Raw genomic sequence first — 13,698 nt, 5'->3', positions numbered from 1 at the left:
TCGACTGCATTTTAAGAAAGAAAATGCTATTTGTACTCTCTAATTTAAGGTAGGGCAGCAGGGATGAGGCTGTAGAATGGCATGCAATATGTCTTCGATTCTACAGGCCAGTTTCAACAGTGAGAAAGTTATTGGAAGTGATTCTGCTAGGCAAAATTTTATTTGCCTTTGGAAAGCCAAGAACTGATTTGGATGGTGTGGGAAATAATGTCTCATGAATTTCATTTTTTGTTTGAAGAGGTGATCAAGAGGATTGATAAGTAGATACTGTCTACATGAACTTAACCAAAGCCCTTGATGAGCTGGTCCTTGGATGTGGTAGCCAGATGGGAAAAAAAAATGGCCTCCATGGTAGACTGTTATTTGTCATTTATTAATGATTCAGAAGGGAATATTGGTGGGGGGGAGGGGGATAGGTTAAATTGGGTGGCATTGGATAGCCTGCTACTGTGTTGTATGTCTAAGTGTAAATTGAACCAGGGCAGGACTTGTATGGTGAATGGCAGGGACCTGAGCAATGTTGAACAGAGAGACCTTGGATACAAGTATATAGTTTCCTGAAAGTGGATAGATGAAGGTAGTTTAGAAGGCGTATGGCATGCATGCCTTCATCAACCCAGGATGCAGTACCTGAGTTGGGATATGATTGTCATAGGTGTGCAACACATTGGTTAGGCTCCACTAAGAGTATTGTGTGCAATTGTGGTTGCTGCATGGTCACAGAAAGAAAGGGCAATGGCCACTACAGTCAAGATCACACCTGGGACACTGCAGTTATCAGGCTGCAGTTCTATCAACCATCCACATGTTGCTTCTAACATCTGGAATATTACGCCTCTTCTCTCAACAAAAAGTTTGTCCGAAAGGCAAAAAGTGATGTAATTAAGTGGATCAGGAAAGGGACAGAAAGGTCTACTTCAAGAGACCTACTTCAAGCAGTTAATAATTCTGAATGATTTCACTGGGGTTGGCTAGATGGCCCTATGGTGGTATTTACATTCCTATGATAGATAAATGATTTGGAGAAAAAATAAACTAGCTCAGGATTTCAAATCTCTGCTCTGGACACAGATGTTACAAGCTCCAATTTCTTTTGATGGTTAGTTAACCATTAACAGTTGCATTGAAAAAGAATTTGTGTCAATATCTTCAATGAGGGCAGAGTGTATTATTCATTATTTACAAATGAAATGGATTTATTTCTGTAATAAGACATTTATTTCCTCAGGTTTTTAAGGAGAATTTTTACTAACCTTTTGAAGAAGTGAAATGGAGTCTCCGCTGATTAAAGCAGTGGTTTATTTTCTTTCCACTCACATCCCACCTTAAGTAATCCCTATGCTATAGGTGCTCTGTGATTAGTAAGGGGTTGCTTAAGGTGGGATGTGGGTAGAAACCACTGTTTGAATTATCCCTCATTGACTTGTTATGTGCACGGTTTCACAGCTCCAAAGGAAATGGCCCAATGACAGTTTTACTCAAGCAAAATATTTCAGCAACATTTGAGTCTAGAGCAATGATTCTTAACCTTCCCTTCCCACTGATATACCACCTTAAGCAATCTCTTACTAATCATAGAGCACCAATGGCATGGGGATGACTGAAAGTGGTCTGTGAGTGGAAAGAAAAAAGGTTGAAAATCCCTAGTATAAAGTATTCCTGGGATTCAAGCCCAAGATGTCTCGGGTGTTCAAATGGCAGAATAAATTTACAATATAGTTTACTGTTGTCTTGAATTACTGGAGATATGCTGCCTTGAACTCCTTCCTGAACTGAATCTGTGACAATTCTTCAGAACAGATGAGCACTTATCAAAGCAAGCAAGGAGGATTGAGATTACTTGTCAGGAGTCAAGAATGCCAAATATTAACTCATTCTAGAGATGGGAAAGGTAAAATGTCTCCAGTCTGAGAACTTGGTCGTTGGAATGCTGACATTTTAAATCGCTCCCATGAGGTGAAGACCTTGCTACTGGAGTTGAGCTCTCAGGAAATTGGTTGGGGGAAGGGAGACTTTGAAGTTTGCATTCACCTATCAAAATGAGGCCTTTTGATTCAGCTGGAAATCTAAGTCAGTTAAGTTTTAGATCTGCAAAGACTAAGGAGTTGATCAAAAGTGATGTCGTTGTCACCATTGTTCGCTCGGGTAAACTGAAATAGTGCTGGGGGTGGTGGGGGGGGGGGGGGGAATAAATACATTTGACCTTGCTCTGAACAAGAATCGGATTCAGAAGCCATTCAGAACATTTTTTTTTGGCTTTGTCACACCTAAAGCATCCACTGTTTGTTCAAGACCCCCACTGATACTGGCAAAAAAAATGCAAAGCTGGAGATCGCGTGAGAATCTCACCGAGGTGCAGAAATTCCATGATGATTGCAGTGCGGAAGAACCCTTTTGGACCACGAAGCCAGTGCTGGCTCTCCGATGGAGGAAATTGTTTTGTCCCATGGCAGGTTCTTTACTTGCTGTCCTGTTTCAGCCAGTGCTTTTGCTCCTTTTGTCATCTGATCCGTCCTGCTGCAGGTCGTTTCACAGGCCAACCCTTGCACGAGATGATGGAGTTTCAGTCAACACGGCTGACGCCAAATTTCATCAAGACCTGTCAGGCTGAATCAGAAATGTAATTGTTGCAGTGTTGCACATGACTGGGGGAATTCTTAGAACAAAGCGTTACCAGACCGTTGGAGCCAAATAACCATTGAACATCTCCCATTCTCTTAATATGTTGTGATATGTTGACGCTTTTGTTATTCCTTCATCCAAAACCTCTTTATGAGATGCAATGGAAAAGGTATATACTTTTTTCACTCAACCTCCTTCCAGACAAAGAAGTTATTGTTGGATTTAGAGCTTCAGTAACAACTGATTGTGCAATTTTAAGCTCACTAATTCGGGGGGGGGGGGGGGGGGGGAGGAGGGGGGGGAAGACAAATAGTGAACTACAGCTGGAATATTTCTTGCAACACCACGTATATTAAGAAGGCCAACACAGTAACAGAAGGTTTCCGAGCCACGTTGTTCTATCTGTGAAAACCTCTGCTGTGAAAACTTGATGGTGAGTGGAAGGAGTTTCATCTCGCCTGTGAGGGTAATAATAACCATGAGGTGGTAGGATGTGAAATGCTGTTGATTCTTGGCTTAATTTTAAAGTTGGACCAAAGACTTTTCAATGGGCTCATTGAGAGTTCATGTTGTATATTAATTCCTGCTTCTCAATTGTTATTCAGCAGGATTTCCAGCTAGGGAAATCCTCGAGATTCTAAATTTCCAAAAGCCATCTGGAACCCCTGACAGAAACCTTGAATTGAGATTTTCTGATGCTACATTAAAGCGAGTGACTTGATATGACCCCCAAGCTTCTTCAACCGTTCTGGGACATAAGATTAATGTGGTTTTTAATCATTTACTTACATTTCACATTTTTCATGGTCAGATGAGGATCAGTTTCTTCTTCTCTATTGTTCTTGACACCTGAATAGTTCTCCAGGAGAACACCAGCAGCAACATTTGATTTTAATGCCTGGATAAATTTGAGCATCAGACCCAATTTGCATATTAGTGATGACCTGGTGTCTGAAGTAGGAAGACGATCACCTCATTCTTCTTAGAATCCATGTGCCTGTAACTTCACGCTTTGACAGCTCCTCTGGTAAACTCATTCATCTGAGTCCTGCCTGAGTACGGCTCAAGGGTATTATACATCTCTCTAAACCAATCTCTTCTCCGCCACATTTTTGTTCTCTGAGCTGGTGCTATGGGGTGTCAGATGTAATGGCACAGTGCTGTCCTTGGAATGACTGCAGTGGAGTGGAAACTGTCACCCACCTCTTTACTGAGTGCAGACTCACAAAGAGTGTGTGGAGAAGGATGCAACGGTCCTCGTCACAGTTCATCTCCAGCAGTGGCGTGACATAAGGTCTCTCTGATCTATGGACTGACCCCGGGGGTCCGCTCCGAGTCCGGCGTCCAGCACTGCTGGAAGACCGTTAGCTTGGTGAAAAGCGCTGCCCGAAGCCTGTTGGCCTTTCAGCATTCTGAGATGTCCGGGAGTACATGCTGAGGGACGCGCTGAGGCTTGGTGCAGCCAACACAAGGGCACTGTGGGAAAGGACCACAGTCTAGAGTCCTTGTATTACCGGTCACTGAGGGGCTGACACTGAGGTGAATGCCCTCAACCAACAGAGGGGTGGAGAAATGACAAGATGCCACACTGGTGATAATGGAGTACGAAGAGAAGAATGCAAAGGGTACAATGAGAATGTATCGATATGATTAGCACTATGAATGGAAAAAGTTATTTACAGTTTTCCCTGTCAATAACGTTGTGAATAAAATATATTTTTGAAACCAAAAATGTAATGACACAGTGTGAAATACTTCACGACATTTTCTCCCTGCCTGCCTCCAGTTTCATCGCCCCATTCTCTGTTATCTATTTGCTCTATCCTCCCTCCAACATCGCCTTCAGTTGTCCCTGCTCCATTATTTCTCCTTTATTGTCAGGTGAATCACTGCACTCTCTCCCTTCACCCCCAAAGGCCCTCTGTCAACCCTTGCCATCATTAGGGTTGCTGCTCGCCAAGGAGTGTGCCTCTCAGGTGGTTACTCCCTTTCACAACAGAGCAAATCATCGTCCTTTCTCTAGATGCAGTTAGAGCCTCGTGGGCTAATGTCAACAAGAATGTCCTCACGTGCATCTGCAATGCAGCTATCCCAAGCTGACACCAATATTCATAACCATTGATGCATCTCAGCAACATTTATGCATTTTCAGTAGTGCTTGGCCATGTATCTCTTAAGAATTTACTTGAAGAAATAGGCAGACTATTACTTAGATGGGGAGAAAATTCAAAATTCAGAGGGGCAAAAGGACTTGGATGTCTGCATGTCTAAAGGTTAACCCCCAGGTTGACTCAACTGTTTTGGTATTTCTTAATATTTGTGAAAAGTGATTTGCCATGGAGGTGCTCACTTCATACTTCTGCCACAATTTCTATTTAAGGTACTGAGGCCATCAGAATTAATCCATTTAACAGGCTGGGTGCTGCAATTTTGCCCATTGAAGGGCAGAGATAAACAAAGTAGAGGCCCTGCAGAGACTTTAGGCTGGAAATTGCTTTCAGTGGTTTTAAAGGTGCCTTGTGAGGGATAGCATATATGACCAGGGATAAAATGTTCAGACTCTATAAAGCACTGGTAAGACCTCACTTGGAGTACAATGTCACAGTTTTGGGTGCCTTATTTGAGAAAAGGACGGGCTGGAGTTGGAGAGGGTGCGGAGAAGATAAACTAGATTATCAGGACTGAAAGGGGATAGCATATGGGGAATGTTTGTCGGCTCTTGAACTGTACCTGTCGGAGTACAGAAGGATGAGGGACGACTACATAGAGATATTTTGAATGCTGAAAGGCCTGGACAGAGTAGATGCGGCAAGGACGTTTCTCATGGTAGGGGAGCCTAGGACAAGGGGCCACAACTTCAGGGCATCAATTTAAAACAGAGATGCGCAAATATCTCTTTAGTGAATCTGTAGAACCTATTGCCACAAGTGGGTGTGGAAGCTGGATTGTTGGGTGTGTTTAGAGCAGAGATTGACGGGTATTTGATTAGTCAGGGCATCAAGGGTTACGGGGAGAAAGCAGAGAGTGGGATGATGGATCAGCTCATGACTAGAATGGCGGAGCAGACTCGCTGGGCCAGTGGGCCGACTTCTGCTCCGATATTTTGTGATCTTGTGATTTCTATATTCCTGATGGTCTGAGGAAATCGTTTGTTTGTATTCTTGGAAAGATATCAATACCTGGATTAGCTGTCCATTCCCGATCTTTAATTCTTGCCTTAATTTGTGAGCTGCATCTTGTATTCAAATTCAAAATGCTAAATTGTGTGTCCGAGCTACAAATATAATTTACATCCAGCCTCTATCATTCAGTGTGTCAGGAAACAATATATCAAATGAAACCACAATGCTGATTATTTTTCTTATAAAAAGGATTTCTATCAAGATTTATCTCACAAAGATGAATATCCAAATTGGGTAAGATGACTGTGTTATTTGAATTGAATAATTCAGCTTTCAAATAATGAAATAAAACTAAAGCTTTGACAATGTATGTGAACCTATATGTGAATTTCCATTCATTTATGATATCTTTAGAAAACTATGGTTGATGAATAAATCGGCTTATTTCCAGATGTAGGGACAATGTTTCAACTTGGCAGATCACAAATGTATAATTATCTTGAATCAAATTCATTTCAGATATAGAATCGAAAACTCTGCAGGGACATAAAGGGGAACACAATCTAAGTGCTTCTGGAGGATTTGTTATTGAGAACACCACAGTCGAGTTCCAAAAAGGTTCTGATAAGGAAGTTCTCAAGATGCAAGGTCCACTCGGGGCAGACTTTATCATTAAGGTAACTGTTTTGGTATTTCTTAATATTTGTGAAAAGTGATTTGCCATGGAAGTGCTCACTTCATACTTCTGCCACAATTTCTATTGAAGGTACTGAGGCCATCAGAATTAATCCATTTAACAGGCTGGGTGCTGCAATTTTGCCCATTGAAGGGCAGAGATAAACAAAGTAGAGGCCCTGCAGAGACTTTAGGCTGAAAATTGCTTTTAAAGTCATCCTCGTACTACAAATGAAAATCAAATAAAGACGAAGATATTCATTTGCAGGGTTCACAGAGAGGTACTGTTAGGATTCCAATGCTGTACCAGAACTGATATGACAGACTTCAGTCCGACAATCTCCTTAACAAATTCTTGGATGTGACTCAAATACCACGATGTGCATTGAACTTCTCCAGTTATTGATTTGTGTTGCCTCTTAATGCTCTAGTAAAGGGTGAGAATGGCTGGTGTAACCAAGAATTCCCAGTACTCTGAGATCACGGGTGATTAAAGATCTCGGTGAGGACAAAGAGTGCAGTTTAAAAATTGGTCATTTAAAAAATATGGTTTCATGGGACATGTAGTTATACTTCTGCAGGTAAATATGCCTTTTGTCAGAAAACTAAGACACTGACAGAGACGAACACCACTGAAGACACATCTTATGTATTACATTATTTTTGTGTCTCTCAGGGAAGATTTACACTGGATAAAAGGAGACAGGGTAAAGCAAAAGCCTGCAAAAAACCCAGTCAGGTTTCCTAACAGGCAGCCGATCTCCCAGAAATTTGCACAGAATTGTTTTCACGGCTGGGGAGGGTAGGGGGCATTTGTGGGCAGTGCTGTGGCCTCCTACACTCGTGGCCATCGCTCGCTGTCAGACCCGCCCCCTCCTGTGTCACTGGTGTGTGTCAAGTGTCACTAGCCTCCAGCCTGATGCGCACTAGTGACTCTCCAAGCAACAAAATAATGCTTTCGGCTGCTATTGTCAGAAGGACGGAGGAGGTTAATATCTGCTCTATAGGTAGGCTACCTCCAACATCCCCCACCACCTTGCTCAGCGACTGTCAGACTGTGCCCCACCAGGGTTACACTGATGCCCTCCTTTAACACTTGTTCTGGCGCCGACCCTGATTGTTTTAGCCTGAGGTTAAGCTAACTTGTAATTGAGAAATGCATTTTGGGGTGGGGGGGGGTTTATGTTGGAATTTCTAGGCTTATACATTTCTTTGAATTAAGGATATATCTAGTTAATGAGATTTATGAAGTTAATGGCATGAAATCAGGTTTGGCAATAGAACGTATAAATTTGATGCAAGCTGAGCACCAGAAAGACCGAACAAGGATCTTCTCTGGATATCTAACAATCCAAACAATTTAGATGAAGATAAACAACTAATTACTGAAAGTATTATATGCAAAAATTAGCTTTCCAAGATATCAAGTCAAGTTTATTATCATCTGATTGCACAAGTGTAACCCAACGAAACTGTGTTCTCCAATCCTCCGTCCTTTATATGGCAAAGATAAAGATACATCACCAACATTTCGGGCTTGAGCCCTTCATTAAGGTATAGGATATTTTTACTTCAACCATGGAGTCTGCAAACTATTCTGTTTTACGTGGACGTGACACACATACAGGCCATCAATACATGTGCATGACAAGTATTTCATCTATACACAAGTAAATACTGTTTCCTGAATATGAGAGTCTCGGAGGGTTAGTGCGAGCGGTTCCTTTGGTCATTCACCATTCTCACTCCCCGTGGGAAGAAGCTGCTCCTCAGCTTGGTGGTGCTGGCTCTGATCCACCTGTTATCTCTTTCCTGACGGGAGCAGCAGAAAGATGTCGCGCGCAGGGTGGAAGGGGCCCTCAATGACGATGCGCACACTTTTCAGACAATGATCCTGGTGGATCACATCGAAGGAGGGAGACTCAAATGATCCTCTCTACCACACTTATGGTCCTGTGGATTACATCAATGAAGCAAATCAAGGGAAAGATCATCAGCGGGAACAAGCAGGAAATGTGAAGCTGGAGAAGGAAATAATGCAACAATTCTTTGCTCATTTCATCATTGAGGCAGTTTCTCGGGGTCAAGGTTGACGTACTTTCACTCCACCTCTCTGGGTTCTAAGGTAGCTGGGGAGCCACTCACACACTCGACCAGAGATGGGATTCTGTGTCCTTACAGGGACTCGAGATTCTCTTTTCCTGACGGCCAAAGTCATCGTGGTTGCTGCTTCATTTTGAGCAGTTATAGTCCAAGGTTTCTTAATGGGGTGTGACTCTCATTTGAGGGGATGAATCTTTTCCTCTGACAGAGCTCAGGTAAAGTTTTGTTCATTTGGCATCAGTCATGGACCCACCTATTGGAAGAAGTAGTCTAATCCTTGGGATGCTGGCCTAGGAGAAGGCATTGCTCTTGGTTCAGCAACCTGCCGATGGATTTGGAGGATTTTGCTTTGGTGGAATCTCTCTTGTGCTTTTAGATGTCTGCAGCAGGTAGTTTAAGCCTTTAAAATAATTAGCAGGGATAATTGTAACCCCATAGACCAGCCATTCTCAAACTTGTTGTGGCAATGGCTCCTTTAGGACTCTGCTCTAAGTTTATGGACCTCCTTTCTTGTGAAGCAGTCACATTTAGTTGGTTTTCTCCATTCTTCTACTCCCTACTACACGAAAAAAAACCCATAAAAATATTGTGTTGTGTGAGGTTTTAAAAAAGAAGCTGTTACTCTGAGCTTAACAAATGTGCCTTGTGATTCTTGAACAAACAAACAAATAGGAAATCATGTAGGAAAAAAGAAAACTTGACCATACATACGACACAACATTTTAAAAAGATTCTTGTAGCTCAATGGTCTGTACACAATGAGTCTTTAGGGAACCTTAAGCATAAGCTGAAGGATTTAAAAACTAATCAAAAATAACTTTAAAAAAATTATGATAAAATAAAAAATTTAGTGAGATCCTTGAGCTTGATGTTCCCCTGCAAGTTTTTTGATGTAAGGCTCCAAATTGGACAGTGATGGTTGAAGGTTGCCTCTTGTTATGAAATGAATCTACCTATCCTTTAATGTTATTATCTCTTTCAGTACCTGGATTTTGTCATGGAAACTACCTTAGTTGAATGTGCATTCAGCAAGTATGTTGAGAGAAAGCCAATGACAGATACTTCAGCCTTTTCCCCATAGTTTTAGAAATCTATCTTCTTAACTCTTAACCCAAGGCAGATCACTCTTAACTCCCCCCAAAAAGATTTTTTAAATGTATTGAATGCATGGCGTGCAATTATGTCGGTCTGAAGATAATCAGTTTCTTGAATCTCTGCATCAACTTTGATGGGTTGTTCCTCAAATGGATCTTATATCCATTGAGTTTTAACAAGTCAGTAATCTTTCCTGCAGATCTGTGTGTATTTGCCTCAGGCGTTTCACATAAACGGAAATGTCATTGTCCTTCACTGCGTTCATGTTCAGATTTGGAAATTCTGAAAATGTCTGATATTGCTCCAGAAGAATTTGAGCGTTTTAAGAAAAGAAACAACTGATGATGATGTTATTGTATTTAGCCCGTAAAGTCTTGTTCGATAAATTGAGTTTGTCAAAGATATCTGCCAGATAAAATAGGTCTGGCTTTGCATCAACAAGCTTCTCCCTCCGTGCTTGTTGTGAGAAAGAAGGGAAACAATTACATCCCAGAGTGCAACAAAACAATGAAGGCAATTTCCTTTGGGCAGCTACCTCACTTTTTTATGGCACAGTAGCGTTTGGAAATATTCATTATTTTCTTCACAAAGATGCTGGAAAAGACCGAATGTGATTTTATACAGTTTTGTCTTTACAATAATTGAAAGCAAAGAAATGTAAACATCATCCTAAGTATTTATCCACTAAATGTTCCCTCTGAATGATGAGCAATCAGTTAAGACTGAAGGTATAACAATTTTCAGGCGTGCGATGAACTCTCTGTGTCGTCCCACCATCGAAGCTGCCCCGTCAGTTGCACAGGAAACCACGTTCTCAAATGGAACAGTGTTCTCGCTGATATAATTCTTAACTTTTTTGAAAATACTCACTCCCTTTGTATCTGTTTTAATCCTTCGGTCAAGCAGCAACTCTTCCGTCAGCCTGTTTCCATTCCAGAATTTGGCATAAGCCGCGAGAAGAGGATTGTTCTCTTGCAGAGTGGATTTGTCTAATGAAACAGAGAATTTCTTGGACTGTAATGAAATGACCAATTGTTTTTCAATGTCTCTTGCCATCTCATTAATTCTTCTAGAAACAGTGGAATTACTCAAAGGAATTGCATGAATAATTTATTTGGCATTGAAGTTCATGATGTTAGAATTATTATGGACACTGAAGGCAAAACAAGTGACCTAGTGACATTATGAGCATTTCCACTTTTAGCAATCAATCTTGCATGATGCAAGAAGACCCTTTTCTAATTTCTCTGATGTTTTAGTTTTGAGAATATGGAGCAAAACCTTTACTGGAATTGAAGGCAATAGAACAAAGGAGAAAAACTACAAGGAAGGCAATTCATGGCCAAAGCTGGTTCCATGTCAGTCAAACACATTCATATCGAATCAAGGAACACTCCAAAAACATTGTTAATTTTCCACATTTATCTAGGTCATTCTAGGCCGTCTCCAAATGCTTCCAACATTGGGGGGAAAAATACTTGCTTTGCCTAGCAGCAAAGACCTTCACCAAAAATGTTTGATCCATTAATTTTCCATTCCCCCCCACCCTATACATCTTCTCCCCCCCCCCACTCCTTATTAGGGATTGCAAATCATGGCCCTTCTTAAATGTGCTGTGGCCTCGGTGGGGGAGGGGGAGGGCGGGGTGGGAGAATGGCTGCAATAGACTCTGAGCTGCTACTAGTTTTGAGTCCTTGATCTTCAATTGTTGCTAAAATTGGTTCAGAATAAGAGAACAAGTTCATGTCATGCGTACGAGTGCAATGTACTTCTGCACCAAAATCCTTCATTACTTTTGGGCTAAAAACACAAAAGCAGTACTGAAAGAGATAATAACATTAAAGGATAGGTAGATTCATACGTATTTAGTTGCCGTTAGTACAAGGAAAAGGAAGTGGCATTTCAATTGTGCTTTTGGTAGACCCAGGGTAGTTTATAGTTAGGATAGAAGGGGAGGCTCAAGAGCCTGATAGTCGTTGGATAAAATTGTTTCTTTTAATCTAGAATTATAGCACAACAGTGGGGCTTCTGGTCCATGAACCCATTCTGCTCAAATTCATCCATTGACCTACAAACCTAGTATGTTTTTGGGCAGTGGGAGAAAACTGGAGCACCAGGAGGAAACCCAAGTAGGTCACAGAGGAACAGACAAGCTCCTTACATTTAGTACTGGTTTTGACCTGGGTCATGGGCACCATATTAGCATTGCGCCAACTATTTGTCTAATGGTGTGAGCTTCCATGATCTTTGAGGTGGTGGGCTTCAGGCTTCTGCACACTCTACCTGAATTGCGCAGGGGTGCATAATCAAATGAAATCCTCATTTGAGGTCCCACCTTCCTAGAGTGACCTGAGATCTCAATGGAATGAAATGATATTCATAACAGTCATCTTTCCTCCAATCTTTCCATCCATACTGCCAATCACAGATGAACTTACCTTACTTGCTGTTCCTTGAACATTGTGTGAATTGCAGAGTTAAATACAAGCTCGAGAGCAATGTGACATCATTGCACGTGATGCTTTTTAGGACAATGCAACAATCTATAAAAGAGATCGTATGAATGCAACTTTGTCCTTTTTCCTAAACTCATCAGAAGATAATGTAGAAAAATAGCTTAAAATGATTGAAAACAGACATGAAGATATTGCACGAGTTATTTGGGCCTATGGCTGACCATTGCGTATCATTTTTTTGAAGTGTATTATGGATGGCTCAGAGTAGAGTAGACTTAGGTCCAAGTCAGCGTAAAAGTATCAAAACATTGACTTTTTTAGTGTGGGAGGAAGAAAGATTTAAGGACATTGCAATCTGTGCTTTTAAAATTGAGAAGATTGGTTAATACAATGCAGTAAACACAGTGTTGGCAATAAAAGCATGAACCAGTGACTTGGGGCTGCAAACAATGAATGTGTTTATGATGTTTTTCTTTAAATTATTCAGAAAGGGCTCATTGCATATCTGATTTTGGACATGTTGCAGGAATGTTATTCAGATGGAACTACCTTATTAGCCTGTTATTCCACATGACAGCATTGTCCATGAAAGTGAATGAAGGAGCATGGGAGTACAAGATGGAACTTCTTGGAGCACAACATTCTAAAACGGAATTACTCAATGCGCAGTGAACCGATGGATATTTTTAATGGATTATGGCGATAATAGTGTGTTTATTTTTTTAAAAATATTTCAGTATGGCTCCTACTCACAGATTCAGGTTGTCATAAAGCACTTCACAACCAGTAACATATAACTGAAGTGCAATTAAACAGATTTTTATAGGCATTTTAATTCAAGAGAAAAAAAATGGGGTGAAGACTCAAATATGAGTGGTTGCATATTTGTTATTTGAGGAGTAAAGGGTTACAGAAAGAGAAATTGTTGCTTTTGGTGTTGAGCAAAGGTTTAACATGCTCCTTCTAAATATGGGTGCCCATGACTCTACGAGAGCAATTAATGCATTTGAAAGTATTTTGCTGATCCAAGGCTGGCACTGCTTCTGAATTAGCCCCAGTTCAGCAATTCCTAACTCACCAACGGTGATCAAGTTTGGAGAAACACAACTGGCTCTTGGCATATTTTTGCAGTCTGGCTCTGTGTTGACTTTGTGCATTGCTCAAAAATGCAAACACTTGAAACTACGAAAAATGTTCTCTGGAAAAAAGAATGGAAGCACTTTGGAGATAAACAAGGCATATCTCGAGCCTATGTTGGGTGATGTAATGGCTGATGGAATTTAATACGGATAAGTGTGAAGTGTTGCATTTTGGAAAGGCAAATCTAAATAGGTCATATACATTGAATGGTAGACAATTGAGGAGTGCAGAGCAACAAAGGGATTTAGGAGTGATGGTAAATAGTACCCTCAAGGCTGATACTCAGGTAGATAGAGTGGTGAAGAAGGCATTTGGAATGTTGGCCTTCATAAATCGGAGTATTGAATTCAAGAGTAGGGATGTTACCATGAAATTGTACAAAGCATCGGTGAGGCCAAGTTTGGAATACTGTGTGCAGTTTTGGTCACTGAATTATAGGAAGGATATAAACAAAATAGAGAGAGTGCAGAGAAGGTTCACGAGAA

At 41.1% G+C, this 13,698-nt stretch overlaps 1 protein-coding gene and 1 long non-coding RNA gene across 2 annotated transcripts in view; one reads left to right on the top strand and one right to left on the bottom strand.

Annotated features, from left to right (window-relative positions):
- Positions 1-13,698, top strand: part of LOC138749786 (ADAMTS-like protein 3) — a 428,872-nt gene that overhangs the window by 224,837 nt on the left and 190,337 nt on the right. Inside the window, exon 7 of the mRNA XM_069911655.1 lies at positions 6,264-6,421. Within this exon, the coding sequence (XP_069767756.1) occupies positions 6,264-6,421 (158 nt within the window). The remainder of the gene's footprint in view (positions 1-6,263; positions 6,422-13,698) is intronic.
- On the bottom strand, positions 2,361-12,411 carry LOC138749788 (uncharacterized). Its single transcript, XR_011348863.1, has 3 exons — positions 12,056-12,411; positions 10,488-10,606; positions 2,361-2,607 (listed from the first exon to the last, which is right to left on the bottom strand). It is a non-coding gene; the product is annotated as an uncharacterized lncRNA (long non-coding RNA).

Source organism: Narcine bancroftii, chromosome 14 (assembly GCF_036971445.1).
Source record: "Narcine bancroftii isolate sNarBan1 chromosome 14, sNarBan1.hap1, whole genome shotgun sequence".
NCBI classification, from domain to species: domain Eukaryota; kingdom Metazoa; phylum Chordata; class Chondrichthyes; order Torpediniformes; family Narcinidae; genus Narcine; species Narcine bancroftii.
The sequence above is the reverse complement of the archived record's forward strand: the minus strand, read 5'-3'. Positions and strand labels throughout refer to the sequence as shown.